The 24,039-nt window shown below is 48.9% G+C and overlaps 1 protein-coding gene across 2 annotated transcripts in view; it reads left to right on the plus strand.

Moving 5' to 3' along the window:
* POLE (DNA polymerase epsilon, catalytic subunit) overlaps positions 1-24,039 on the plus strand; it is a 39,889-nt gene that overhangs the window by 11,845 nt on the left and 4,005 nt on the right. For both annotated transcript variants that reach the window (XM_087913057.1, XM_087913056.1), the window contains exons 16-45: positions 261-368; positions 999-1,127; positions 2,054-2,156; positions 2,264-2,410; positions 3,090-3,235; positions 3,646-3,794; positions 4,433-4,525; positions 5,156-5,300; positions 6,336-6,493; positions 7,159-7,354; positions 8,046-8,260; positions 8,517-8,619; positions 8,818-8,898; positions 9,606-9,728; positions 10,117-10,335; positions 10,891-11,100; positions 12,001-12,144; positions 12,668-12,808; positions 13,033-13,186; positions 14,329-14,435; positions 14,582-14,758; positions 15,020-15,243; positions 16,525-16,745; positions 17,894-18,098; positions 18,195-18,368; positions 19,001-19,126; positions 20,823-20,955; positions 21,247-21,415; positions 22,170-22,301; positions 23,251-23,444. In XM_087913057.1, coding sequence (XP_087769183.1) covers positions 261-368; positions 999-1,127; positions 2,054-2,156; positions 2,264-2,410; positions 3,090-3,235; positions 3,646-3,794; positions 4,433-4,525; positions 5,156-5,300; positions 6,336-6,493; positions 7,159-7,354; positions 8,046-8,260; positions 8,517-8,619; positions 8,818-8,898; positions 9,606-9,728; positions 10,117-10,335; positions 10,891-11,100; positions 12,001-12,144; positions 12,668-12,808; positions 13,033-13,186; positions 14,329-14,435; positions 14,582-14,758; positions 15,020-15,243; positions 16,525-16,745; positions 17,894-18,098; positions 18,195-18,368; positions 19,001-19,126; positions 20,823-20,955; positions 21,247-21,415; positions 22,170-22,301; positions 23,251-23,444 — 4,626 coding nt within the window. The remainder of the gene's footprint in view (positions 1-260; positions 369-998; positions 1,128-2,053; positions 2,157-2,263; positions 2,411-3,089; positions 3,236-3,645; positions 3,795-4,432; positions 4,526-5,155; positions 5,301-6,335; positions 6,494-7,158; positions 7,355-8,045; positions 8,261-8,516; positions 8,620-8,817; positions 8,899-9,605; positions 9,729-10,116; positions 10,336-10,890; positions 11,101-12,000; positions 12,145-12,667; positions 12,809-13,032; positions 13,187-14,328; positions 14,436-14,581; positions 14,759-15,019; positions 15,244-16,524; positions 16,746-17,893; positions 18,099-18,194; positions 18,369-19,000; positions 19,127-20,822; positions 20,956-21,246; positions 21,416-22,169; positions 22,302-23,250; positions 23,445-24,039) is intronic.

Consider the following 24,039-nt stretch of genomic DNA (forward strand, 5'->3'; position numbering starts at 1 on the left):
CAGAGCACCAAGGACCCCATAGTCGTCATTTTTTTCTCCCCCACTTCACAAACCCCACTCTCTTGTAGCACTGATGATGTTACCTAGTTGGGTCATGAAACGCCAGCTCAGAGAGCCGCCCAGGACCCCTCAAATCCGTCCCGAGCTACAGATATTCTCCTTCGCATTTCTGTTGCGCAGATATTTGCTCACTGTTTCGGGGGCACTTGTGGGTTTTAACCGAACTGGAATGCTAAGTTCCTCTCCTGGGTCTTCTTCAGAATCCGGCTGCCTTTGACTTCCTTCTGCAGCGTGTGGAGAAGACGCTCCGCCATGCCATCGAGGAAGAGGAGGGGATTCCCATAGAGCAGGTCACCAATTTCCAAGAGGTAAACCTTCCATGCCAAGGAAAACCGAGATGGACACGAGGCAACGGCAGGGCCTTGTATCTAGTTGTCCTGGTGTGCAGGGCTCTATAGCGTCGTTTTGAGGGAAGGAGTTGAAACAGTTTAGGTCCAGGATGTGAGGGGTCTGTAGATATTTGCACAACCCTCTTTTTGACTCAGGCAGCATACAGGTCCTCCGTGAAAGGCAGGTTGGTAACCATGGTTTTTTTTGCAGTCCTAATTATCCCCTGAAGTCTGCCCTGTTGGGTTGCAGAACCAAACCAGACAGTGATAGAAGTGCAGATGACTGACTCAATAATTCCTCTGTAGAACTGTTTGGTATACTATTTCTTCCTCGATTGTTACTCCTGCTTATGTGGATTGTTGGTTAATAGGCACGTGATGAGGAAGGGAGTGCCATTCCTTTTTTTTCTTTTGCCAGCTTTGACAGTTGCCTCCTCAAAGACAAACATTGGTCCATGGACGAGCAACCTAGGTCCCTGTCTACAGTTTGCTTGCTGTGTCCTTGAATGATGTGTATTATTTGAAATACAGCTCAGCAAAACGTCGCTGATCCTGCAAAAGCTTTCCTTTTCCCGTGACTTCCTTTAAACCTCTGTCCTTTGCAAACAGATCTGTGAAAAGATCAAAGTCAAGTTGAACTCCCTGAAGGATGTTCCCAACAGAATTGAATGTCCCCTCATTTACCATCTCGATGTGGGAGCCATGTATCCAAATATCATCTTAACCAATAGGCTGCAGGTGAACATGGTTTCCTTGGTAGCTTGTGGAGGTTGGGGAATTAAGGTTTTAATTCTCTTGTTTTGGGGTGGGGTGCTCATTTGGGTTCACGGTGGGGCGGTCGGCCAAGGAAAACAGGGTCCCAGCAATTAGGTGTCACCTCGTAGTCCAAGATCAGAATGAGACTTTAAAATTCTTTAAAAGTAAGAGTTGAATCTGTTTCGTAATTGATGAGGTGAGCAGTCTGTACCCTGAATGGCTCTAGGAGAAATACACACTATAGTGGCCTCTTTGTGGAAGGAAGGCTGGTTCAGGTGGTTTTTATCTGCAGTCCTAACTATCCATTGAACTCTGTACCTGATCTAATGTAAGCCGTCCGGTGATCTTAGTATAAGTAATGGTGGCATTTTATTGCTCTGCTTACGTGCAGAGAATCTAAAGAGCAAGGAATAAAGAGCCCATGCTGCACAGCCGTATCCTCTCTTCATTCAAATTCAGAGATGAGAATGTCTTTACTTAGCTTTTTATTTCCAAAGCTATTGGCAATTTGGGTTCCCACCAGATGTCAGTGCATTAAAACATTGCTCTGGAAAGTAGTCTCACATTCATTCTTCTCTCCTCATGTCCAGTTCAGTACTGAATTTTGTCTTCCATGTTCCTTTAACCACAGAGGCCTAATATTATTGATCTAAATGACCGTAAAGATAAGATCCAGCTTGCCCAGTGCACTAACTACTCTTCTCTATATAAGAAGGGGCGTAGAATAACTTTATTGCCACCTTGAATGTACTCTTAACCAGCATACATTAAAATGAAATTTCGTCGCATACAGCTCCCAAAGGGTCACCACCTCCAATATACACTAAATAAGCATGACAAAATAAATAAGTACAAAATGATGAATGTACCCACATGGCTTTTGTCGTGAATGCTTTCTTCCCCACCAGCCCTCGGCTATCGTGGATGAGGCAACCTGTGCTGCTTGTGACTTCAACAAGCCAGGGGCCAGCTGTCAGCGGAAAATGACTTGGCAGTGGAGGGGAGAATTCAGTGAGTCTTAATGTCCGTTGGCTCGAGCATAGCTCTTGTAGTCCGTATTCTCCAAGCCTGACTCTTCAGAAGTATTCTTAGTTCTGGTTTTTCCTTCCCATCGGCAGTGCCAGCAAGCCGGAGCGAGTTCCACCGCATCCAGCAACAATTGGAATCGGAGAAGTTTCCTGCCGTTTTCCCAGATGGGCCTCCCCGGGCCTTCCATGAACTGCCTCGAGAAGATCAAGCTAAATACGAGAAGAAGCGATTAGCTGGTGAGAACAAAAACCTTCCTTGGTTCCAGTGCGAGAAATTCTGAACGTGGCTTTCCACGTTTTAAGTTCTAACTGGAGTCTGATATTGAGCGAGGACTCAGATGAGGGGCCGGGAGCATTAGGGAGTGGAATGCTGCCCTCAGAGATTTTGGGGGCTGGCAGCAGTGATGAGGTTCCCGACGGCTCAGGACTGCTTGCAGGAAAGAGCAGCTGCAGCAGCATGGGCGACTCGGGAGTAAGGCTGCAAGGTAATGGCCCCTCCTTCAAGAAGATAAAAGCCAGCTGTGAATCGGACGTTCTTTGCAGAAAGCAAAGACGTTTTGAAACTCAGCCTCGTGGACATTGCAGTATCTTAGTTGGCATTTGAAGACTCTTGCATTGTAAAATATTTCTTATCTGTTATTCTTGGCAGCCTTGCATGGTTTTGGCGAAGCTCATGCTTCTCAAAGTTAATTAGTTTGCAGCAGCCTTTTAACCGGGGATTTGTAAGAATCATTAAAAGAATCATTTCTGTTCCCTTTGGTTCGTGTTTGTTTTATTGGAGAAGGGTTTGGGTCAAGACATTAACTGAACTGTTGTAAGTCAAGGACTACCTGTAGGTGTATGGGGAAGATCTGGAATGATTTCCTGGAAAAGTCTCTGTATTTGGGGTTAAAATACCTCCGTTTCTTTGGAGCAGATTATTGTCGGAAAGCTTACAAGAAGATCCATGTGACAAAAGTGGAGGAACGTGTCACTACGATTTGTCAGCGAGAAAACTCCTTCTATGTAGACACAGTTCGAGCTTTTCGAGATCGTCGCTATGAGTTTAAAGGATTACACAAGGTACAGTTGGGGTATTTGGGTTGTAGCCTATAAAGAATCAAGAAAGAAAGAAAGAAAAAGTTAACAGCAAACTATTTTCATATTATTGCCAGAAATCTACACAGACATGACTGTGAAGCAACCAGGAATCAACCCAGTTTAATCAACTGAGTGTAACATGCAGTAGTTCTGTTACAAATCGTTTGTTTTTCTACCGTCCCAGAACTGCCTGAAGTAAACACTTCCTGCCTTTCTAGGAATTTGGAGTTCTTGGCTACGGAAGATGCCTGAACAAAATAAATTACATGAATAAATCATCAGCCCTAAACAGGCTGTTGCTTTCTATCTCAAATCCCCCTCTGAGCTTTCCAAGATGGAGGCTCTGGCTGCCTGTAAGGACCGTCCGTCTTCCCTGTCTTCCCCCGTTCCAGGTGTGGAAGAAGAAGCTGGCAGCTGCCACCGAAATGGCCGATGCCTCGGAAGTGAAGCGTTGCAAGAACATGGAGATCTTGTACGACTCCTTGCAGCTGGCACACAAGTGCATCCTCAACTCCTTCTATGGCTACGTCATGCGCAAAGGGTGAGCGTAAAAACAGAACGGGAGGGACATGGCTAGCGGGGGCCTCCCGAAGGTGCTTTTTCCGGGAGGCCACTGGACGTGCTTGGTTTTTCTTTAAGACGTTTCGCTTCTCGTCCTAGCAGCTTCTTCAGCTCTGCCTGGATGATGAGGAAGGGAAGGATTGATACTCCTTGCAGACAGAGCTGGTCATTTGCATCCTTTTAGAGGGTCGTTGAGGCCACTTGGAGGTTTATCTGTGTCCTCGGGGTCCCCTCAGGGTGTGGAGCCTTCTTGGAACTTCTGAAAGGACTGTGTTGTAGACTGGAGATAGATGATATTGTATCCCTCCCCCTCTGTTGAGGGAGGGGTGTTCGGTTTTGACACAGATGGCCCCTTTGACCCCTCTGTCAATGGCCCCTTGAACTGTTTAAGGTTCTAACTTGCGGTCGTGTTGCAAAATTGTGTTCTGAGCTTGCCCACCTTGCCTCAAGCTTCCAAGCATCTCTGGGTCAAATTAATTTATTTTATCACCTGCTGCTCGTCTCCCCAAAGGAAACTCTCGAGTCACGGAGCACTGAAACCTTCCCGGGGTGTTGCAACGCCAGGCCTAGAACCTGGGAACCCGTTCCTACCCGGCGTTTTCTCTCTCTCCTGCGCAGGGCCCGCTGGTACTCTATGGAAATGGCCGGCATTGTGTGCTTCACTGGCGCCAACATCATCACTCAGGCCAGGGAACTGATTGAGCAGATTGGGTGAGTCCTGGAGTGAGCTGAGAATTAGATTAACAGGGATTAACATCCTCCTCCTCCTCCTCCTCCTCCTCCTCTACCACCACCACCACCGGGGAAACTTCGACCCGATCGCTCAGTTTGGAGGCTAACGATGGAGCCCAATTCTCCCAATTCGAAGGGACCCTCGTTGGGCAGGCTGAGGCCAAGGGACAGTCCCGGAACCAGCGAAATCCAGGAGCTGGACAGGCTGTATCTGTCCTCCGTGGGGAAGGGATTGACCTTCTCAAATTGGCCTTGTTAGCCACACTAGATGCCGTTTTAGGACCTCTTTTCAGAGCATGATACCATAAGTCTCTTGAGCATGAAGGATGCCAACGAATGCTTGGTTCTAATGAGAGGCGCCTTTTCACAGCTATTTGGACAGAACATAAAAGAGTTTTCAGAACATACCTGTTAAACCAGGGTCTCCAACCTTGGCCACTTTAAGCCTGGAGGACTTCAACTCCCAGAATTCTGGGAGTTGAAGTCCTCCAGGCTTAAAGTGGCCAAGGTTGGAGACCCCTCTGTTAAACCACCACTGGCAGTCTTTGGCCTTGGTAGGGCGTTCCGCGCCTTGTTAATCTCCAAACCATCCTGTCTCTTCCTGCTCAGGAGGCCCTTGGAGCTTGACACAGATGGGATCTGGTGCGTGCTTCCAAACAGCTTTCCAGAGAACTTTGTCATCAAGTCAACCCATTCCAAGAAACCCAAGGTGACCATTTCCTATCCGGGGGCGATGCTGAACATCATGGTGAAGGTGAGGAGACTCCAGGGTATCGTCTTTTCCTCCACAAGAGGAGCTGGCGCAGGGTACAGTCACTTCCCGCGGTTCAGTAGCTAGCATCCGTACATGAGGCTCATTAAGAAGGTTGCTGGGAGCAGCGCTTAATTGTAATTAAGATTCTTTGGGACATTTCCAGTATTCTATGTTGGATAAACTGGAAAAGATGTCCGTCTAGAAACTTACAGCTGATCAGACTTATCTCCAGCCAGGCAAAAATCTGAATAGAATGAAAGAGAAGAGAAGAGAATGAGATAGGATAGGATGGAATGGAATGGAATGGAATGGAATGGAATGGAATGGAAATACAGGAATAAAATAGAATAGAATAGAATGAGAAAGGATAGAATAGAATGAGATAGAGTAGAATAGAATGAGAAAGAATAGAATGAGACAGAATAGAATGGAATGGAATGGAATAGATTAGAATAGAAATAGAATAGAAATAGAATAGAATAGAATAGAATAGAATAGAATAGAATAGAATAGAATAGAATAGAATAGAATAGAATAGAATAGAACTCTTTATTGGCCAAGTGTGATTGGACACACAAGGAATTTGTCTTGGTGCAAATGCTCTCAGTATACATAAAAAGAAAAGATACATTTCGTCAAGAATCATCAGGTCCAACACTTAATGATGGTCACAGGGTACAATAAGCAATCAAATCATATTAGGAAACAGTATAAATTGTAAGGATACAAGCGACAAAGTTAGTCATACAGTAGAAAGCAAATTACAATGTTTGTGTGGGCCTGTGTAACATCAGACAGGAATCTTGCTCCTTAGGGCACCTCAGGCCTAAACTGTAAAAGAAGGTTAGCAAGACACAATTTTGTCCTTGCATAATATGCATGCATGAAAAAAACAAGCTGTACAATTGGCAAAATGTGCAACAAATATATGTAGCAAAGCTTGAACGCTGTTGGGATGATGCGCCTTCTCTCTTTTTAGCGGAAATAAGAGAAATGGTACCAAAGGCTGTTTGTGTTGTGTGTGTTTTTGTACAGGAGGGTTTTACAAACACCCAGTACCAAGAGCTGGTGGACCCAACATCCCTCAAGTATGTTTCCCGCTCCGAGAATAGCATCTTTTTTGAAGTAGATGGGCCCTACCTGGCTATGATTCTTCCAGCGTCCAAGGAGGAAGGCAAGAAGCTGAAGAAAAGGTGAGAGTCCAGGATTGGGAACACAAAAGTTTCAGGAAGGCTGCTTCTGCCGACTGCCGGCTGACTGCAGTTTGGCAGTTCGATTCTCACCAGGCTCAAGGTTGACTCAGCCTTTCATCCTTCCAAGGTGGGTAAAATGAGGACCCAGATTGTTGGAGGCGAGAGGCTGGCTCTGTAAACCGCTTAGAGAGGGCTGGAAAGTACCGTGAAGTGGTCTATAAGTCTAAGAGCTAAGTGGAAAGGAAGGAAGGAAGGGCCATGGTGGCGCAGTGGTCAGAATGTAGTGTTGCAGGCTAATTCTGCCGACTGCCAGCAGTTCGAATGTCACCAGGCTCAAGGTTGACACATCCTTCCCTCCTTTCGAGGTGGGTAAAAGGAGGACCCAGATTGTTGGGCTCAAGAGGCTGACTCTGCAAACTGCTTAGAGGGGGCTAGAAAGCACCACAAAAGCAGTATATAAGTCTTAAGTGCTATTGCTATTGCTAGATGGGGCAACTGGGTTAAAAGGAAGGCTGGAAGGGGTATCGAAATGCGGCACCCAAGCACACTGGCACGCCTGGATTTAGCAGGGCGGTAGGGATCAGAGGTTGCCACCCAGATAAAGACTAGGTGTGGGCGGAGGGAGTTTCCCTTCTGTCCTGAGGATGACGATGGCTGTGTCCCAGATACGCTGTGTTCAATGAAGACGGTTCCCTGGCTGAGCTGAAGGGCTTTGAGGTGAAGCGACGAGGGGAGCTGCAGCTAGTGAAGATCTTCCAGTCATCGGTCTTCGAGGCCTTCCTGAATGGCACGACCCTGGAGGAGGTGTATGCGTCGGTCGCCAAAGTAGCCGATTACTGGCTTGATGTCCTGTACAGCAAGGTGGGGCTCAGGAGTCGGATCTCTTCCTGCAGCAGTCGGGCAGGTTGATCCCGTGGTGTTTTTTGTAGCCACCCCTCCCCCACCCTGGGAGGGAGACGAGACGAGTACAGGTGGGCAGAGAGCCCTCCCCCCACCCCCGCTACAGCTTCGTGGCCTTTGGAAGGTAGCAAATCAATCCTTGCGGTGGAAAAATCACTTTCCGGAATCAGAACACTGGGACAACTGAGAAAGTAGGCCTTTTCCAAAAGGCATTCATATAGCTCCGTACTGGCAACAAGAAAGGCATCTGGCCAGTAAGCACTCAGTTCCATTCAGTTGCCCAGACTCTGCCCCGCAAGGGATGATAGGGTCATTAAAAGAGGAGGAGGAGGAGGATTCATACAGTGAAAAACAGACTTTGGGACCTGCTTTCATAATTTTGAAGTTACCCAGGTGTTTTTCCACCCAGCTGTTGCTCTTCTACCCTTTAAACGGGACGTCGCGGAAACCGAAGCGAGGAGAATAAGTCCATTATAAATGATACCGCGTGTTGTAGCGTCTTGCTGCTGTCGGTATGGCGCCTCTTCCTTTTGCTTCCCCGGTTGAGCCTGTCGGGTGTTCAAATGTGACACGGAGAGGATGAAACTGGGTGTAGCTGAATGGGAGCAGCTGCAGAAAAGACATGGATTTTTTGTTTTCTTTCTCCTTCCAGGCAGCTAATATGCCCGATTCCGAGCTGTTTGAGCTGATCTCAGAGAATCGATCCATGTCTCGGAAGCTGGAGGATTACGGAGAGCAGAAATCCACGTCCATAAGCACAGCCAAGCGCCTGGCGGAGTTTCTCGGGGACCAGATGGTGAAGGACGCTGGGCTGAGCTGCCGGTTTATCATCTCCAAGAAACCGGAAGGCTCCCCGGTTACAGAGAGGTGCGTCCGCTGTGTTTTGAGGAGGGTGGGGAGCTGTCATTCTCAATCGGGGGATGAAGCGGAGAGACCCTAAAAGGGGGAGACGCCCATCCTTCTGAGGCCTGCTTGGAGCCAGAAAAAAAAGTTTTCAGGTGACGGTATACAGCGCCTTTGTAACGTCGAACGGTCACTAAATGAACTGTTATCAGTCAAGGACTGCCTATACTTTTCTTCGACTGGCTTTGAGGAGCGCTAATCTGTTCTTCCTTCCACCCAGAGCCATCCCACTCGCCATTTTCCAGGCCGAGCTCTCGGTGCGCAAGCATTACCTCCGGAAGTGGCTCAAAAGCCCTTCGCTGCAGGATTTTGATATCCGAACGGTAAGCCAATTAGGCTGGACTGAATGGAGCCGATCTGGGTACCGTCCAGACTCTCGTGGCTCGTTGCAAAACCTGTGCTTCCCCAGGATTCCTGAGAATCCCTTCTGCTTGCCGCCGTTAATAACCAGAGATTGAACTTAGGTGACTCTGTTGTATCCCTTCGGGCTACCATCGGGGTTCTCTGCTTTTTATTTGCAGATCCTAGACTGGGATTATTACATCGAAAGACTGGGTAGCACAATCCAAAAGATTATCACCATCCCAGCCGCCCTGCAGCAGGTAATCTTAGGAGTGAATCCTTGGGGAGAAGGGCCAGCGGCCCACTACATTAAACAGCAAAACAGAATTAACAAGAATTGGGAGGGACCTTGGAGATTTTCTCATCCAACCGCCTGCTCAGGGTGGAGAGCCTATACCATTTCAGACCGATGCTTTTAAGCAGAGCCGAACCTCCCTTAGGACTGAAGCAGTGCAGACTCAGCTAGCCGATGGCAGAAACACAGATCTGTAAGTGAATCTGTGATTCTGTGAGCAACTCAATCTGCCCGCCTGTTTTGCCTGATTTGGGGTAAAAGTTGCTCTTTTTTTATTAAAAAAAATCAATCAATATTTATATAAATATTTATAATATTTACATACAGCCAGTCACATGACCACAAAGCCACGCCCACAGAACGGTTGTTAAGAAATTTGAATCCCACCCCTGCTTCGTTTGTGTGTGTGTGTGAGAGAGAGAAAGGGGGAGAGTGAGGTTAGATCAGATCTCTCTCTCTCTGTCTTTCTCTCTCCCACTGTCAACAAGCCACCGTCCGTCAAAATTCATATTAGTGGTCCGCAGGATTTAAAATTATTAATTTGGTGGTCCCTGTAGTCCAAAAGTTTGGCGACCCCTGATATAATCAACGTAAAAAGATGTACCGTCCACCCTGGAAAAGAGGAAAGAAGTGAAACCCCGAGCAAGGGCTCAATGTGTGGCTTCCTGGCAGGTGAAGAATCCAGTGCCCCGTGTCCGTCACCCTGACTGGCTGCACAAGAAGCTGCTGGAGAAAAACGATGCGTACAAGCAGAAAAAAATCAGTGAGCTCTTTGTCAGCGAAGGCAAAAGACAGGTAAGATCGCACCCCTACCGTTCTCTTGCCACCGCTTCTGGGGCTCAAGGGCGGGACAAAGATGCGGTACAGCAACAGCCCTTATGTAGACTTATATACTGGGCTGTTAGCGTCCAACAATATCCTGGTTTGATGTTTTGAGAGCTGCTTTGATGGTAGGTATGTCTCAAAGAGATTTTGTATTCGTTCCAAGGCCCGGCGTCCTCGAGGCGGTGAAATCTGGCCACTTAGCACCTCTGGTTCCTGGTACCATCTTCCTCCCCGCCCTTTACATTCGCCAAGTTCCTCTTAACCACCCCTCTTCTGTTATGCCAGGATGCCAGCCAACTGTAGCCAAGATAGCAGAGCTAACATCCTTCATATAATCGCCTGCGGACTTTCCTTGTAGGTCTCCAGTAACTTACCCAGTGAGAATACCCCAAACAGTCAGGTGGCCGATATGGAAGATTTTGGGGTCACCAAACCTCTGCAGCCAGTGCCCCCCATCTCAAGCAAGCGTAAACGAACCCTCACCGCAGAGGAGAGCCAGCAGCAGTCCCAAGCTCTGGAGCTCACCCAATCCTGGAGGGAGATCCTGGGACCCCCACCGCCCGCTGGCGCCACGAAGGTAAGTCAGTTTCCTCGGGGCTGCAATCGCGTCAGAGAGCAGGCCAAAAGCTCCTCAGCCGATTAGCAGCAGGGTTGCTCTGAGGTTGGGGTTCCCCCGGTGGGGAAGCCGTTGATCCCTTCACCCCCTGAGATAGTTTCAGAAAAAGGAAGTTATTGGAAGTTTATGGCCATTGCTCAGATGGAGTTGAGTTGGAACAGTTTCTCTTCACAGTCGTGTGCCTGCCAGCCCGCTGCGGTTCCGATGCGCCTCTTTGCCCACTCTCTCCAGCCAATCTACCATGCCACAAAGGTTGGGGACCCCTGGTCTAGATCAGCGGTGGGATTCAAATGATTTAACAACCGTTTCTCCACCCTAATGATTTCTTCCAACAACCAGTTCGCCGAACTGCTCAGAAAGTTAACAACCGGTTCTTGTAAACCGGTGTGAACCGTCTGAATCCCACCGCTGGTCTAGGAGATGAATTATTTCAGGTGCCTGAGCTCAAGCAACCTGAGACGGCTTTGCAGCTCCCTGTCCCAACAGCTGCGTCCGTCTGGTTTGCTCTGCCCATAGGAGGAACGTCTGCTCTGGCTGCGCTACCATAAAAAGAAGTGGGAGCTGCAGGCCCGTCAACGCCAGGAGCGCCGGAAGAGGCGGAGGCTGGCCGACGGAGAAGCAGCCCCAGGGGGCGGAGTGATTCGGGCCGGGCCCTCCAAGGGCCTGAGCAATTTCCTGCGCAAGACCGCCCGGAGTATCCTCGACATGCCGTGGCAGATAGTCCAGGTATGGGCAGCAAGGAACTGCTGAGGGCTGGGGCCCCGTGAGAGACGTCGTTCAGTGTGGGCACCACAGCTTATACGGTGACCTCGTATCCTCCAGCTGCGTTGTCCTTCAATTCCCAGAATCCTTTGCTGGACAAAACAGGAGGGATTCCTGCCTACCCCCATCATGACGGGAGATGTGCTGTGATTGAAGGGCTAACAGTCCACGAAGCAGAGCTTCTAATTCCTAAGATGGTTCCTTCCATCAGGGCCATACCCTAAACAAGGAGTCTCCAACCTTGGTAAACTTTGAGCCTGGAGGACTTCAACTCCCAGCAATTCTGGGAGTTGAAGTCTGCCAGGGTGACAGTTACCAAGGTTGGAGACCTCTGACCTGAACTGCTTACATTTCTTTTCCTTGCTAGCATTTGTAGCATCTCGAGAAAACAATCCAGGCCTTTTCTCCGAGGATTCCCCTTGGAGTTGACAAAAATCAAGATTTTCCTGTGCAAACAGTACATTGTCTGGGTCAATTTACTTTATACAAAACATTGATAACAATGATGATATTAATTAAATATATATAATACTCTTTCAGCTTCTCAGATTTATATATACTGTGTGTATATTGATAGATAGATAGATAGATAGATAGACAGACAGACAGACAGACAGACAGACAGACAGACAGACAGATAGATAGATAGATAGATATAGATATTGTAATTACAATGTATTCTATTTTGTGGCAGTATATAACAGGGTTTTTCCAATTTCTACTTTCTATGTCTTAGTAAAGACATAAGTGCTAGTTTTTTCCAGCTCTAGGAAACTTATTACTAGCCACAATTCCCATAGTAAGAGGTATTTTCCTCTAGATTGAAGACCCTGGTCCTGATCGCTGTTTTTCCCCCTCTGCTAGATTGCTGAGACTGGCCAGCCAGGCCTCTTCAAGCTTTGGGCTGTAATTGGGAGCGATCTCTACTGCCTGAAACTGAACGTCCCACGAATTTTCTATATCAACCAGCGCGTTCCTAAACCTGAAGAGAGCACGGTCTATAAAAAGGTACCTCGAACTCCAGGTTGGTTCCTAGTAGAACGACCCGGTGCGTAATTCCCTGTCTTTTCTGGAATTGTACTTGTCAGAAGTCTCTGTGGCCACATTGCGACAAGCCAAGTCCACGGGGAAGCCAGATTCACTACACAACTGTGTGGCTAATGTAACAACGGCAGCAATTCCGTTAACAAACAGGAGCAGGAAAAGTCATAAAAAATGGGGCAAAACTTCACTTAACAAATGTCTCGCTTAGCAACATCCATTTGGGACTCCATTGTGCTCATAAGTTGCGGGCTACCTTAAGACTGAACTGATTTGAACTGAAAAGACCCAGATTTTTTTTTTTTTTTAAAGAGGAAGAAGAGCTTAACTCCAGAACCAAAAGTGTGAGGGTCCCGATTGGATTCATTCCACAGGCAGGGAGATTCACACAGGCAAAAGTCAATTTATTATCCGAAAGGGATCAAATGGATTAAATTCCCCACCCTTTCAGGGCACAAACAGAAGAGGGCTCATCCTGTTCTCTTTGCAGGTGAATCGAATTCTTCCTCGTTCCAGCTTGGCCTTCCACCTGTACGAGTACTCCGTGTCCGAAGACATGTACCTGGAGCATGTCAATGAGATCAATGCCAGCCTCTCTGCTCCAGACATTGAGGGGGTTTACGAGACCCAGGTAATGCCTTGACGAGAATGATAACAGAAGAAGAGAGTTGGAAGGGACCTTGGAGATCTTCTAGTCCAACCCCCTGCTTGGGCAGGAAACCGTGTTCCATTTCAGACAACCACGTCATTTCAAGTTTGTAGGCTTTACGGTTGTGGAGATTTTGTAATGATGCGTGAGCGGTATTTCACTTTTATGTAGATAGATATCTTTATTGACTGGTTCCTCTTTGCCAGGTGCCGTTACTCCTGCGGGCCCTGATTCACCTAGGCTGTGTCTGCATGGTGAATAGGCATTTGGTGAGGCACCTGAGTGGCCGGGAAGCTGAAACCTTTGACCTGGAGCACCTGGAGAGGCAGTCTCTGGCACAGTTCAGCTACTTGGAGCCAGGTGGGTATCAGCCCTGAAACTCTCTTGACTGAAGCTGTTTTTGTCCGCTTCAGTGTTGTCACACTGGAGTTGAGAGTCAGGGACCGGGAGATTTTAGACAGAGGGGTTTTTGTAGCCAAAACAAAATACTTTCTCTTGGGAACCAAGGACATTCTCACACCTGGTCGGAAGAAGGCGGAGTGATGCCACCCGGTGGTCGTGCTGAACGATGATTGGACCATTGTTTTGGGACTGATTGTTTTGAGAAAGTAGAAAAACTTTTACTTTTAATGAGATGAAAACTGCAGGAATTTCAGAGTCGGTTTTCACCAGATATGTGTCAATATGACATTTCTGTTGTGGTTTGCCGGCAGCAGAGTCGGACAGTGGGGAAGAACAGGGACCAGTCCAGGAGTCTGGAGAGGACTCGGACGAGGGTCCTGCATCTGATGCAGAGATGGGGCCAGGGCCATCTGGGAGTGGGGGGCTGCCTCCGGAGCCTCCGGAATCTGGCAGCAGCGAGGAAGAGGAACAAGGGGAGCCTGTTCCCAGTGCGCGTATGCACAGAGCTGCTAGAAGGCGAGAGCAGCTGAGACAAAAGGGGCAACTCGGGAGTAAAGCTTGGAGGTGATTGCCCCTCCCATAAGGGATAAAGGACAGGCAAAGGTGACGAAACCTTTGCAGGAAGCAAAGTCGTTCGTTCGGTTCAGATTCATCCTTGAAGCTCTTTGTACTTCAGTTGATTTTTTTTTTCTAGTTCATTTGATACTTCTGTTATTGGCAGCACTTCACAGGACAGAAAGGTGGGTGCTTATCTTGTGGAACTGTTTGGCATTCATTACCGGCTGGGAATGAAAATAATTCCCAGCGTTGCAATAAAACAAGACTTCTTTATAAGATAAGCGTGTGCGTAATTACGGTCTTGGAAGCCTTGGTCAGAACAATGTCCAAGAAAAGGAATATTTGAGGAACTCGAGTGTTTGCCATGGAACGATTACTTGGGACTCTGCCGTTAAACTGACTCTGAAAACTCCCAGTTTCCACTTTGTTAAAAGTTTTTCTACAGGAACCCTGACAGTAGGAAGGCCCATGTTAAGCTGATCTGTACCACAGCCGCGGAAGTGCTGATTCCTGTTTAACGCCCGGCTCTTTTCTGTGACTAGGGAGTATCCGGCACATCTACCTCTATCACCACTCCCAGGGCAGCAAAGCGTTGCTCGGCCTCTTCATCCCTTCCCAGCGCAAAGCCTCCATCTTTGTGCTTGACACAGTAAGTTCAGGGGTGGAGGGGGAGGAGAATTATTGAGGTTTTTAAAACACGGATTGACGTCGGATCTCCCCACGCCTTGGAGTCCCTCCTTCGGGCCCCTCCTCCCTGCAGCTCAGCCGCTCTCTTGGGTCACCCCTTCGCCTCAGGTGCGCAGTAACCAGATGCCAAACCTCGGCAACCTGTATTCCGCTGAGCGCGCTTCCATGGTGGAGAAGGTGGGCCCAGAGCTGCTCCCCCCAGACAAGCACCTCTTCGAAGTCCGAGCCGAAACAGACCTCAAGAGCATCTGCAGAGCGCTCCAGCGCCTCCTGGTGGGCTACAAGGTGAGGAGTGGACCCCCAAAACCCTTTGCAGTCTTCCTCTTCCAACCCAGCCCCTGCGAGGAGATCCTTTGGCTGTGGTGGGGCTTCTCCTGCTCTGGGCATCTGGCTTTTTTTTTTTTTTTTCCCCCTCTTCCTAGAGCAGGGGTCTTCAAACTTGTTTTGTATTTGTGTTGTTTTTAATTGTGTAAAAGTGAATAAAACTTTATTTGAAAAGAAAAGAGTTTAAAGTACTCTTAAGAGGATTTATCTTGTCTGCCACAGGACGAGCGTCGGGGCCCCACCCTCATCGCTGTGCAGTCTAACTGGGATTTGAAGCGGCTGGCCAGCGCCATGCCGGTTCTGGAGGAGTTCCCCCTGGTTCCTGTCCAAGTGACAGATGACATCAACTACAGCATCCTGGACTGGCAGCGCCATGGTGCCCGGCACTTGATCCGCCACTACCTCAAGCTGGACCTGTGTCTGTCTCAGGCCTTTGACATGAGCAGGTGAGCCTTGAGGAAGAGAGCGAGAGAGACCTCTTGGGCCTTTGGCAGATAGATTGACCTGTCCCAAATCATTAGTCTTTGGTTCTTTCCCAGGTAGTCCTTGTGTTACGGCCGCAAACAAGCCCTGGCATTTAGGTTGCTAAGAGAACTGTTTGCTAATGAGGTTTCGCCCCATTTTATGACTTTTGTCATGCCCCTGTTGGAGTCTGATTCCGAAGGGGAGGTCGAACAGCTGACGGAATGGGAGTGTGGCTGTGGAGGAAACTGGGGAAGGGCCCAGTCCGGCTGGGCATTCAGAGGAAGACCCAGGCTCACTCCCCCTTCATCCTAGGACATGCAGGGGGGAACGGATCAGGGAGCAACATGGGTTACGGGGGAGAAAAAGGCCCTGATTCCCTTTATTAGCTGCAGCTGGATAAACAGGATAAAGAGGGTGTTTGTGCACAGAACCTTGCTGGAAGCAAAGCGTGCAGTCTCTTTGTTTGTCAAGTCTTATCTGGGTTCTGGCGTCCTCCCAACTGTGTGTTTTGTTATCTTTTGAGTTCTGTAATTCTTTATCCTGTCTGTCAGCGTGGTTTGTATTAGTTTTTATTTATAATCTATATGTACTTTCGGTTCGGACTGAATTTCTTCTCATTAAAAACTGTTCTTGGGAGAATTATTTCTCCAGCCGATGGACATTTGGGGTCCAAATTGGAGGAATTAATGGGACTTTACCTACTGTTGTGACTCACCCCTTTGGGTCATCGCAACTTTTCTCGCCCGGTGGTTAAGTGAATTGCTGCAGTCGATAAATTAGTCACACGGTTGTTAAGCAAATCCGATTTCCCTGTCGATTTGCTTGTCAAAAAGGTCACCAAAAAAGGGATCATGTGACCCTGGGACACTGCCACCGTCATAAACGAGAGTCGTTTTTCAGACTTATGGCTATTGCAGCATCCCCCAGGGTCATGTGACTGACATTTGGATGCTTGACAACTCACGCTTACGATGGTGGCAGCCTCCTGGGGTCACGCGATTCCTCTTTTGCGACCCTTATGACGAGCAAAGTCGACAGGGAAACTGAGTTTGCTTAACCGCCATATGTGACTGACTTAACGACTGCCGGGATTCCCTTAACAAACGTGGCAAGGCAAGTCTTAAAACAGGGTGAAGCTCCCTTAACCGATGTCTCGCTTATCAAAGTAAATTCTGGGCTCGGTTGTGGTCGTAACCACAAGCCGTGGCAGAGGATTCTGCTCTCCGCCACACGGTGACCGTTCGTTCCTCTGTCTTCCCTAGGTATTACCACCTCCCCGTCGGGAACCTTCCGGATGACGTCTCAATCTTCGGCACGGACCTGTTTTTCTCTCGCCATCTCCATCGCCACAATCACCTCCTTTGGCTCTCGCCCACCTCCCGCCCAGACATGGGTGGCAAGGAGGCAGATGATAGCCGCCTGGTCATGGAGTTCGATGAAAGGGCCTCCGTGGAGATCAACCATCCGGGCTGCTATTCCACAGGTGAATAACGGACGGACAGTGGTCCTGCAGCAGCCCCAACGGCCATCGGACCGATTCCCTCTGATGGAAAAAGGGAGTTGAGGAAGACTCCTTCGCTTGGGTATCAGAGACAAGTCCTTTTCCGGGGTCATGCGATCCCCTTTTCATGACCTGCCGATAAGCGAAGTCCGCGGGAAAGCCAAATTCACTTAACATAACCGCATTTCTAATTTAACAACGGTGCCGATTCACTTCACAAACGCGGCAAGAAAAGTCACAAATTCTGCCGATTTCTCACTCGAACCACATCCTTGTTGAGTTCTATTGTGGTCGTAAGTCGAGTGCTCCCTGCAATCCTTTCCCCCGTCACAATGCAAGACCTCTTAACGCTCTTCCGGAACGCACCGTCGGCCTGGTTCTGCCAGCAGGCCTGGGCAACGCAGAGCAGGATGGGGCCCTTAAATGGCTTGTGTGAGGTGGTGTCGCCGGGGTGGAGGGGGTTATTTTATTATTTTGTTACATAAGATTCTCTTTGCTAATGAATTTTATTGCTTTTCGTATGATTCTTGTAAGCCGCCCTGAGTCGCCATGTGTGAATAGGCGGCAAAACGAATCTCCTAAATCTATCTATCTTCTATATAAAAAAGGCTGTGTGTGTGTGTGTGTGTGTGTGTGTGTGTGTGTGTGTGTGTGTTCCAGCCGAACTCTGCCACACCTTGAGCAATTTCAACCTGGTTATAAACTTGGCACACAGATCATTTATTCTCTGGAAACAAATACTGTGGGGGTAAGACACCCCTAAGACCCCTCGGTGGGTGGGTGTGTTTTCTTGTGGTCTGCTAAGATACAGCCTGTTGCGCCTTAACATGGATTCTACTGTACAGCGCGGTGGAGTTGCCATGGTAACGGCTTCATACAGTACCCCACAGTGGGGCTCTCTGGTTACGGGGTAAATCCGACATTAAAATTACGTTTGTTCCAGGTCGCCGAAATCGAGGCTTTTCCTGTCAGGATTAGGATAAATAAATACCCGGGCAACGCCGGTTTATCAGCTAGTAAATAATAAATAAAATGCAGAATGGGTCCCTCCTCTGCGCTTGTCCCCTTTTGGAGGGAAGTGACCCTTGGAGTAAGATGAAGATTTTTTTTCCCCCTTTGCCTCCCTGCAGTCTGTGTGGAACTGGACATCCAGAACCTGGCTGTGAACACCATCCTGCAGTCTCACCGCATCAACGACATGGAAGGGGCCTCCAGCCTCTGCATCAGCTTCGATGTGATCCAGCAGGCGTCGCTGGAGGACATGGTCACGGGCAACCAGGCGGCCAGCGTCCCCGCCAGCTACGACGAGACCGCTCTCTGCTCCAACACTTTCAGGTGGGGCTGCTCGTCCCCCTGGCCACCCCCAGAGGTTGCTCACCTGAGGCATGTAGAATGAAAGGTTTCTTCTTCCTTCCTCCTGTTCCTGCGCAGGATCTTGAAGAGTCTGGTGGTGGGCTGGGTGAAGGAGATCACACAGTACCACAACGTCTATGCTGACAACCAGGTGATCCACTTCTACCGCTGGCTGCGCTCCCCAACCTCCCTGCTGTACGATCCTGCCCTGCACCGAATGCTCCATGGCATGATGAAGAAGCTCTTTCTGCAGTGAGTCTGTCCTAGGCCAAGTAGACTGGCATCTCCTAGGTCTAAAGCTTCCCTTAGACTGGCATCTCCTAGGTCTGAAGCTTCCTTTAGACTGGCATCTCTTAGGTCTTAAGTTTCCCTTAGACTGGCATCTCTTAGGTCTTAAGTTTCCTTTAGACTGGCATCTCTTAGGTCTGAAGCTTCCTTTAGACTGGCATCTCCTAGGTCTGAAGCTTCCTTTAGACTGGCATCTGTTAGTCTTAAGTTTCCCTTAGATTGGCATTTGTTACCTCTTACGCTTCTATTAGACTGGCATTTGTTAGGTCTAAAGCTTGCTTTGGGCTGGCATCTCTGCGGTTTAAAGCTTCCTTTAAACTAGCATCTGTTAGATCTAAAGCTTGCTTTAAACTGGCATCTCTTAGGTATAAAGTTTCCCTTAGGTCGGTATCTTTGTTTTGTACCACTGGAACTGCCTCGTTGTCCTCCCCGCAAAATTTGCTTCTTTGAAATTAGGCTGAGTTGAAAGTTATAGCACCCTAAACTAATAACATCTAGCAGAGAAAATAGACAAGTATGTAACGTTTCCACAACAGTCCCCAGTTAGACAAGACTACACTCTCCTCTTTACTTTACTCTTTACTCTTTTCTTCCAGGTTGGTGGCAGAGTTCAAGCGCCTCGGCTCCGTGGTCATTTATGCCAACTTCAACCGTATCATTCTGTGCACCAAGAAACGCCGCATCGAAGACGCCCTGGCCTACGTCGAGTATATCACCAACAGGTACGTCCGTCATGGAAGCAGGTTGGCACCGCTATCACCCCGGACCATTACTTTCTGGTTACTGCACCCCGTACAACGAAATCAAACACCATCTTCAGTGCATATCATGACCATGAAAATGAACACAAACACACATCCTTCACCCTCCATGCGTTGAATCGAAAACCACCAACACTGCACTATACAGTAGAATTCAACAGAGCTCCTGCCCTGGGATAGAAGCTGTTTTTTCAGCCTATTTGTCCTTGTTTTTATTATTTTGTACTAACTTTATTATTCTAACAACAAAATAAAGTCCCAAAGGTACATCTGGAGACATAAAAAGCCCCCACCCCAGCATTATGCGTATTCAGAAAAGGATACCCCCCGTTTTTTCCTACCCTTCTCATATCTCCCCTGCACTTTCCCGGAAGCATTAGTGAAATGGTGATTTAATGGACTCTTGTCTGATATCTCAAGGGGACGTCTCAGCTCAAGTTGTCTTGTTGCACTGAAGTCCAATTATATCAAGATTTATGAGCTTATGGTCAGACAGCCAGACGTTCAGCCTGGATTTGGCGTTTTTGTCTGTCTTATCAAAAGAGCCTCCCGAGATAGAGAGGATAGACAGATGTTGACATACACGCAAGGGGGAAGAAGGCACATCTTCCACTTCTGAACCGGTGTGCCCCATCACATGCGTCAAGTTCTCCTCAAAAGTCTAGGATGTCGTAACGTGTTGGCGTAGGACAGGTGACTTACGACCACAACTGAGCCCCAAATTTCTGTTCGTCAGTGAGACGTTTGTTTTGTCCTGCTTTACGGCCCTTCTTGCCGCCGTTGCTAAGTGAATCGCTGCGGTTGATCAGTTAGTAAAGATCTCCTCAGGCTCTCCTTCACAGTCGTGGACCACTGAAAATTATGGTATTCGGTGTTGTGGGAAAACTTCCTCTTAGGGAAATGAGACTGGGAAGTGGGGAAAGAGCCACGCTCCTCCTTTGGACAGCACAGATCACGCAGTAGTGGCCATCTTTTTGGAGCCGTGGTGGCGCAGTGGCTAAAATGTAGTATTGCAGGCTAACTCACTGCTCACTGTCAGTAGTTCAATCCTGACCAGCTCAAGGTTGACTCAGCCTTTCCTCCTTCCGAGGTGGGTAAAATGAGGACCCAGATTGTTGGGGAAAAGAGGCTGACTCTGTAAAATGCTTAGAGGGGGCTGGAGAGCACCGTGAAGCGGTATATAAGTCTTAAGTGCTATTGCTATTCCTTCCTTCCTTCCTTCCTTCCTTCCTTCCTTCCTTCCTTCCTAGGAGTTAGAATGCAATATTGCAGGCTAACTCTGCTCACTGCCAGGAATTTGATCCTGACTGGCTCAAGGTCGACTTAGTCTCCCGTCCTTCCAAGGCCAGCAAAATGAGGACCCAGATTGATGGTAGCAAATAGGCTGACATTTATAAACTGCTTAGAGAGGGGGGTGTAAAGCACCGTGAAGCAGTCTATAAGTCCACAGTGGAGCAGGGGGAACCATTGGAAGAAAATGGCCTTGTGCTTTGAAGGGTGGGGGGGGCAATTGCCTTGTTTTGTGGGGTCTCCCCAGAGCAGAAGGAGGCAGGATTTTCTCCTCCAAAGTTGGGTGGTTGAATTCCAAGAATTCTGCGCAAGAGGCCGACTCTGCAAACTGCCCAGGGAGTCTCAGTCGTTGTCTTTTCCCTTCCAGCATCCATTCAAAAGAACTCTTCCACTCGCTGGCGATTTCCTTTTCTTGCTGCTGGGAGTTCTTGCTGTGGATGGACCCAACCAATTATGGTGGGATCAAGGGTCCAGGGCCGTCCGGGACTCACGGCAATGAGGTAAAAGGTCCAGCAAGGAGAAGGACCCCATGAAGGCTTTGGCTCTTCGCGCAGGATTAGGGTCAGGAAGCAAACGGCTAGCCCCTCTTTGGGGCAAGAGGAAGGGGAAAACACGAGAGGGGTGAAATGGGGAAGACGCCACTTGTGCAGGGGGATCATCTGGATTGCCACTGGTTGGTAGAGGCTAATGTTTGGAATCAACTCTCCGTCTCGAGCAGTGGGTTGGACTAGATGACTTCCAAGGTGCCTTCCAGCTCTGTTATTCTATGATAAAAATTCTACGAAACACAGGCGGCGAGGAATAAACAGGCAGCAGGCGTAGCCAGCGACGAAGAAGAACAAGAAGAGGAGGAACAAGAAGAAACCGGCATCGTGAACCATCTGGAAAACAACTGGAATATCATGCAGTATTTGCCCCAGGCAGTTTCCTGTCAGAATTACTTCCTTATGATTGTGTCCGGTAAGTACCTGAGGATGCGCGTGGTTCAGAATTCCGGCCTCTGCGCTCAGGCCAAAAGTCCACTTCGGAAAAGGCTCGAGCAGAAAAGTCCAGAGTCCTTGCTTCAGCCCTGCCACTCGTGGTCCCAGCGGTTCTTGGGACTCCGTTTACTCCATGATTCCTAGAATAGTTTCTGGGCCCGTTAGGAATGCTGTAGAGCAGGGGTCTCAGGGGAGGGGTGTGTGTGTGGTTTGGTGGGCGTGGCAGGGGAAGTTTATTGCAAAATCCCCCTTCCCTCCCCACCCCTCTAACCTGCTTTCCAGCTCCGTTCTCCTGTGCAGGGCAACCAAAGGAGGCCCAGCCGATCAGCTGTGGGCGTGGCTTGATGGGCATGGTGTTCTGGGGGTGTGGCCTGGTGGGCGTGGTGTGGGATTTGGTGGGCATAGCAGGGGAAGGATATACTGTAAAATCTCCATTGCCTCTGCACCCCACTAACCTGCTTTCCAGCTCCGTTCTCCTGTGCAGGGCAACCAAAGGAGACTCAGCCAATCAGCTGGGACTCAATGGGAGGCAGAGAAGAGATGGGGTTGGCGGGGTCAGTCAGAGGCGGCATTGGCCGGTTCACCCAACTACTCCAAATTTCCGCTACCGGTTCTGTAGAACCGCTGCGAACCAGCTGAATCCCACCCCTGATTCCGACTTCCAGGAGAGGCAGAGGAAGGGGGGGGGTCGAATCATGGCTTGGCGTTTCACCCTTCTGGCTGTTTCTTCCCAGCATACATCGTGGCCGTTCACCACAGCATCAAGGAGGAGATCCAGAGGAACGTCTCCGGAGGCACCCCGGTCAGGAGGCGAGCCGGCAGCCAAGCTTCCCAGGAGGCCGTAGGGGAGACGGGGACCATGCCAGGTGAGTGCCCACAGCCTCCCTGCGCCCGTCCGTTTGGGCAAGTGGCGGGCAGCTGGCCAAGTGCCAGAGAGCTTGGACCTCTTAAGCATTGGAAGCCAATGAACGCGACGAGGGGGACGGAGGCTAAAAACCTAGGAAGAACGGTTGCTGGAATTGGGAATGTCTGGTTTAATGAAAAGAAGGTCTAAGGGGTGACAGGATGGCAGCCTTCCAATATTTGAGGGGCTGCCCCAAAGAAGAAGAGGGGGTCAAGCTATTCTCCAAAGCCCCAGAAGGCAGAATAAGGAGACTCAACAAGGAGAGAAGCAACCTGGAATTAAGGAGAAACTTCGTCACAGTGAGGGACAATTAACCAGGGGAACAGCTCGCCACCAGAAGTTGTGGGTGCTTCATCCCTGGAGGTTTTTATGAAGAGACTGGACAGCCATTGGTCTGAAATGGTATCGGCTTTCCTGCACGAGCAAGGGGGTTAGACTAGAAGACCTCCAAGGTCCCTTCCGGCTCTATTCTGAATTGATTGGACTTTAGACAGACTCTCACTCGGACAGCCACGTCTTCTGTACCCTGAAGAAAGCACCAAAAAAAATATATATGTCAGGCTGTTGAGATAATTAAAAGCAAGGTTGAGAAAACTTAAAGGAAGGGAAAAAATTTCTTGAGAAAATGTTAAAATAGTAATAAGATATGGAATAGAACAGAAAGATGAATAGGAAGTTGAGTTTGTGTCTGCATGGAGAAGGGATAACCCGGGACCACGCTACTCTCAAATAAAGATATTTTATTTTTATTATGTTTTGTGACAACCCAAATAAAATTTTTTACACGAAACAAGTGTGGGGCTTTTGGGGTGTGTGTGGGTGTGTCCTTTTCAACACCAGACGTTTACCTCCCCATCACTGAGGGCTGTGTCTGGTTGCCTCCTCCTCCTCCTCCTCCTCCTCCCTTCTAGGGGCCATCGCCTTCTCGCAGGAGTACGTCTCCAACGAGCTGACCCAAAGCGTTTTCACCATCACGCAGAAGATCCAAAAGAAAGTCACCGGTTCTCGCCACACCGCAGAGCTCTCCGAAATGTTCCCATCCCTGCCTGGCTCGCACCTGACGCTCAACAATCCTGCCCTGGAGTTCATCAAACAAGTCTGTCAGGTGAGGGTGAGGGGCGTCCCCTGGGAGCAATTGGCCTTGGTGCAGGAGGAGGAGGAGGAAGAGGAGGAGGGGCCGGGGTGGAGCGAGCAGAAAAAGAAAGGGAATATAAAGATAAAGCCTGAAAGTTTTCCTTGTGGGGGGCAGGGGGGGGTTCGTGGGAAAAGACTTCTTGGAAAAAGAAATTGGAACTTTGATGTGTTGACGGGAGCAAAATCACTTATTGCAGAAAAATGGAAGGGCGCTTCAGTCCCCACCATGAGGACACCCTGAGTTGGAGTTTGCAGAGAGGGCTGAATTCCTTCCTTCCTTCCTTCCTTCCTTCCTTCCTTCCTTCCTTCCTTCCTTCCTTCCTTCTTTTCTTTCTTTGTTGCTTCCTTCCTTCTTTTCTTCCTTCTTTCCTTCCTTCCTTCCTTCCATCCTTCCTTTGTTGCTTCCTTCCTTCCTTCTTTTCTTCCTTCCCTCCCTTTCTTCCTTCCTTCCTTCCGTCCTTCCTTCCTTCCTTCTTTCCTTCCTTCCTTTTCTTCCTTTCCTTCCTTCCTTCCTTCCTTTTCTTCCTTCGTTGCTTCCTTCCTTCCTTCCTTCCTCCCTCCCTCCC

This window comes from Pseudonaja textilis, chromosome 15 (assembly GCF_049901715.1).
Source record: "Pseudonaja textilis isolate UNSWEBS1 chromosome 15, rPseTex1.2, whole genome shotgun sequence".
NCBI lineage: Eukaryota > Metazoa > Chordata > Lepidosauria > Squamata > Elapidae > Pseudonaja > Pseudonaja textilis.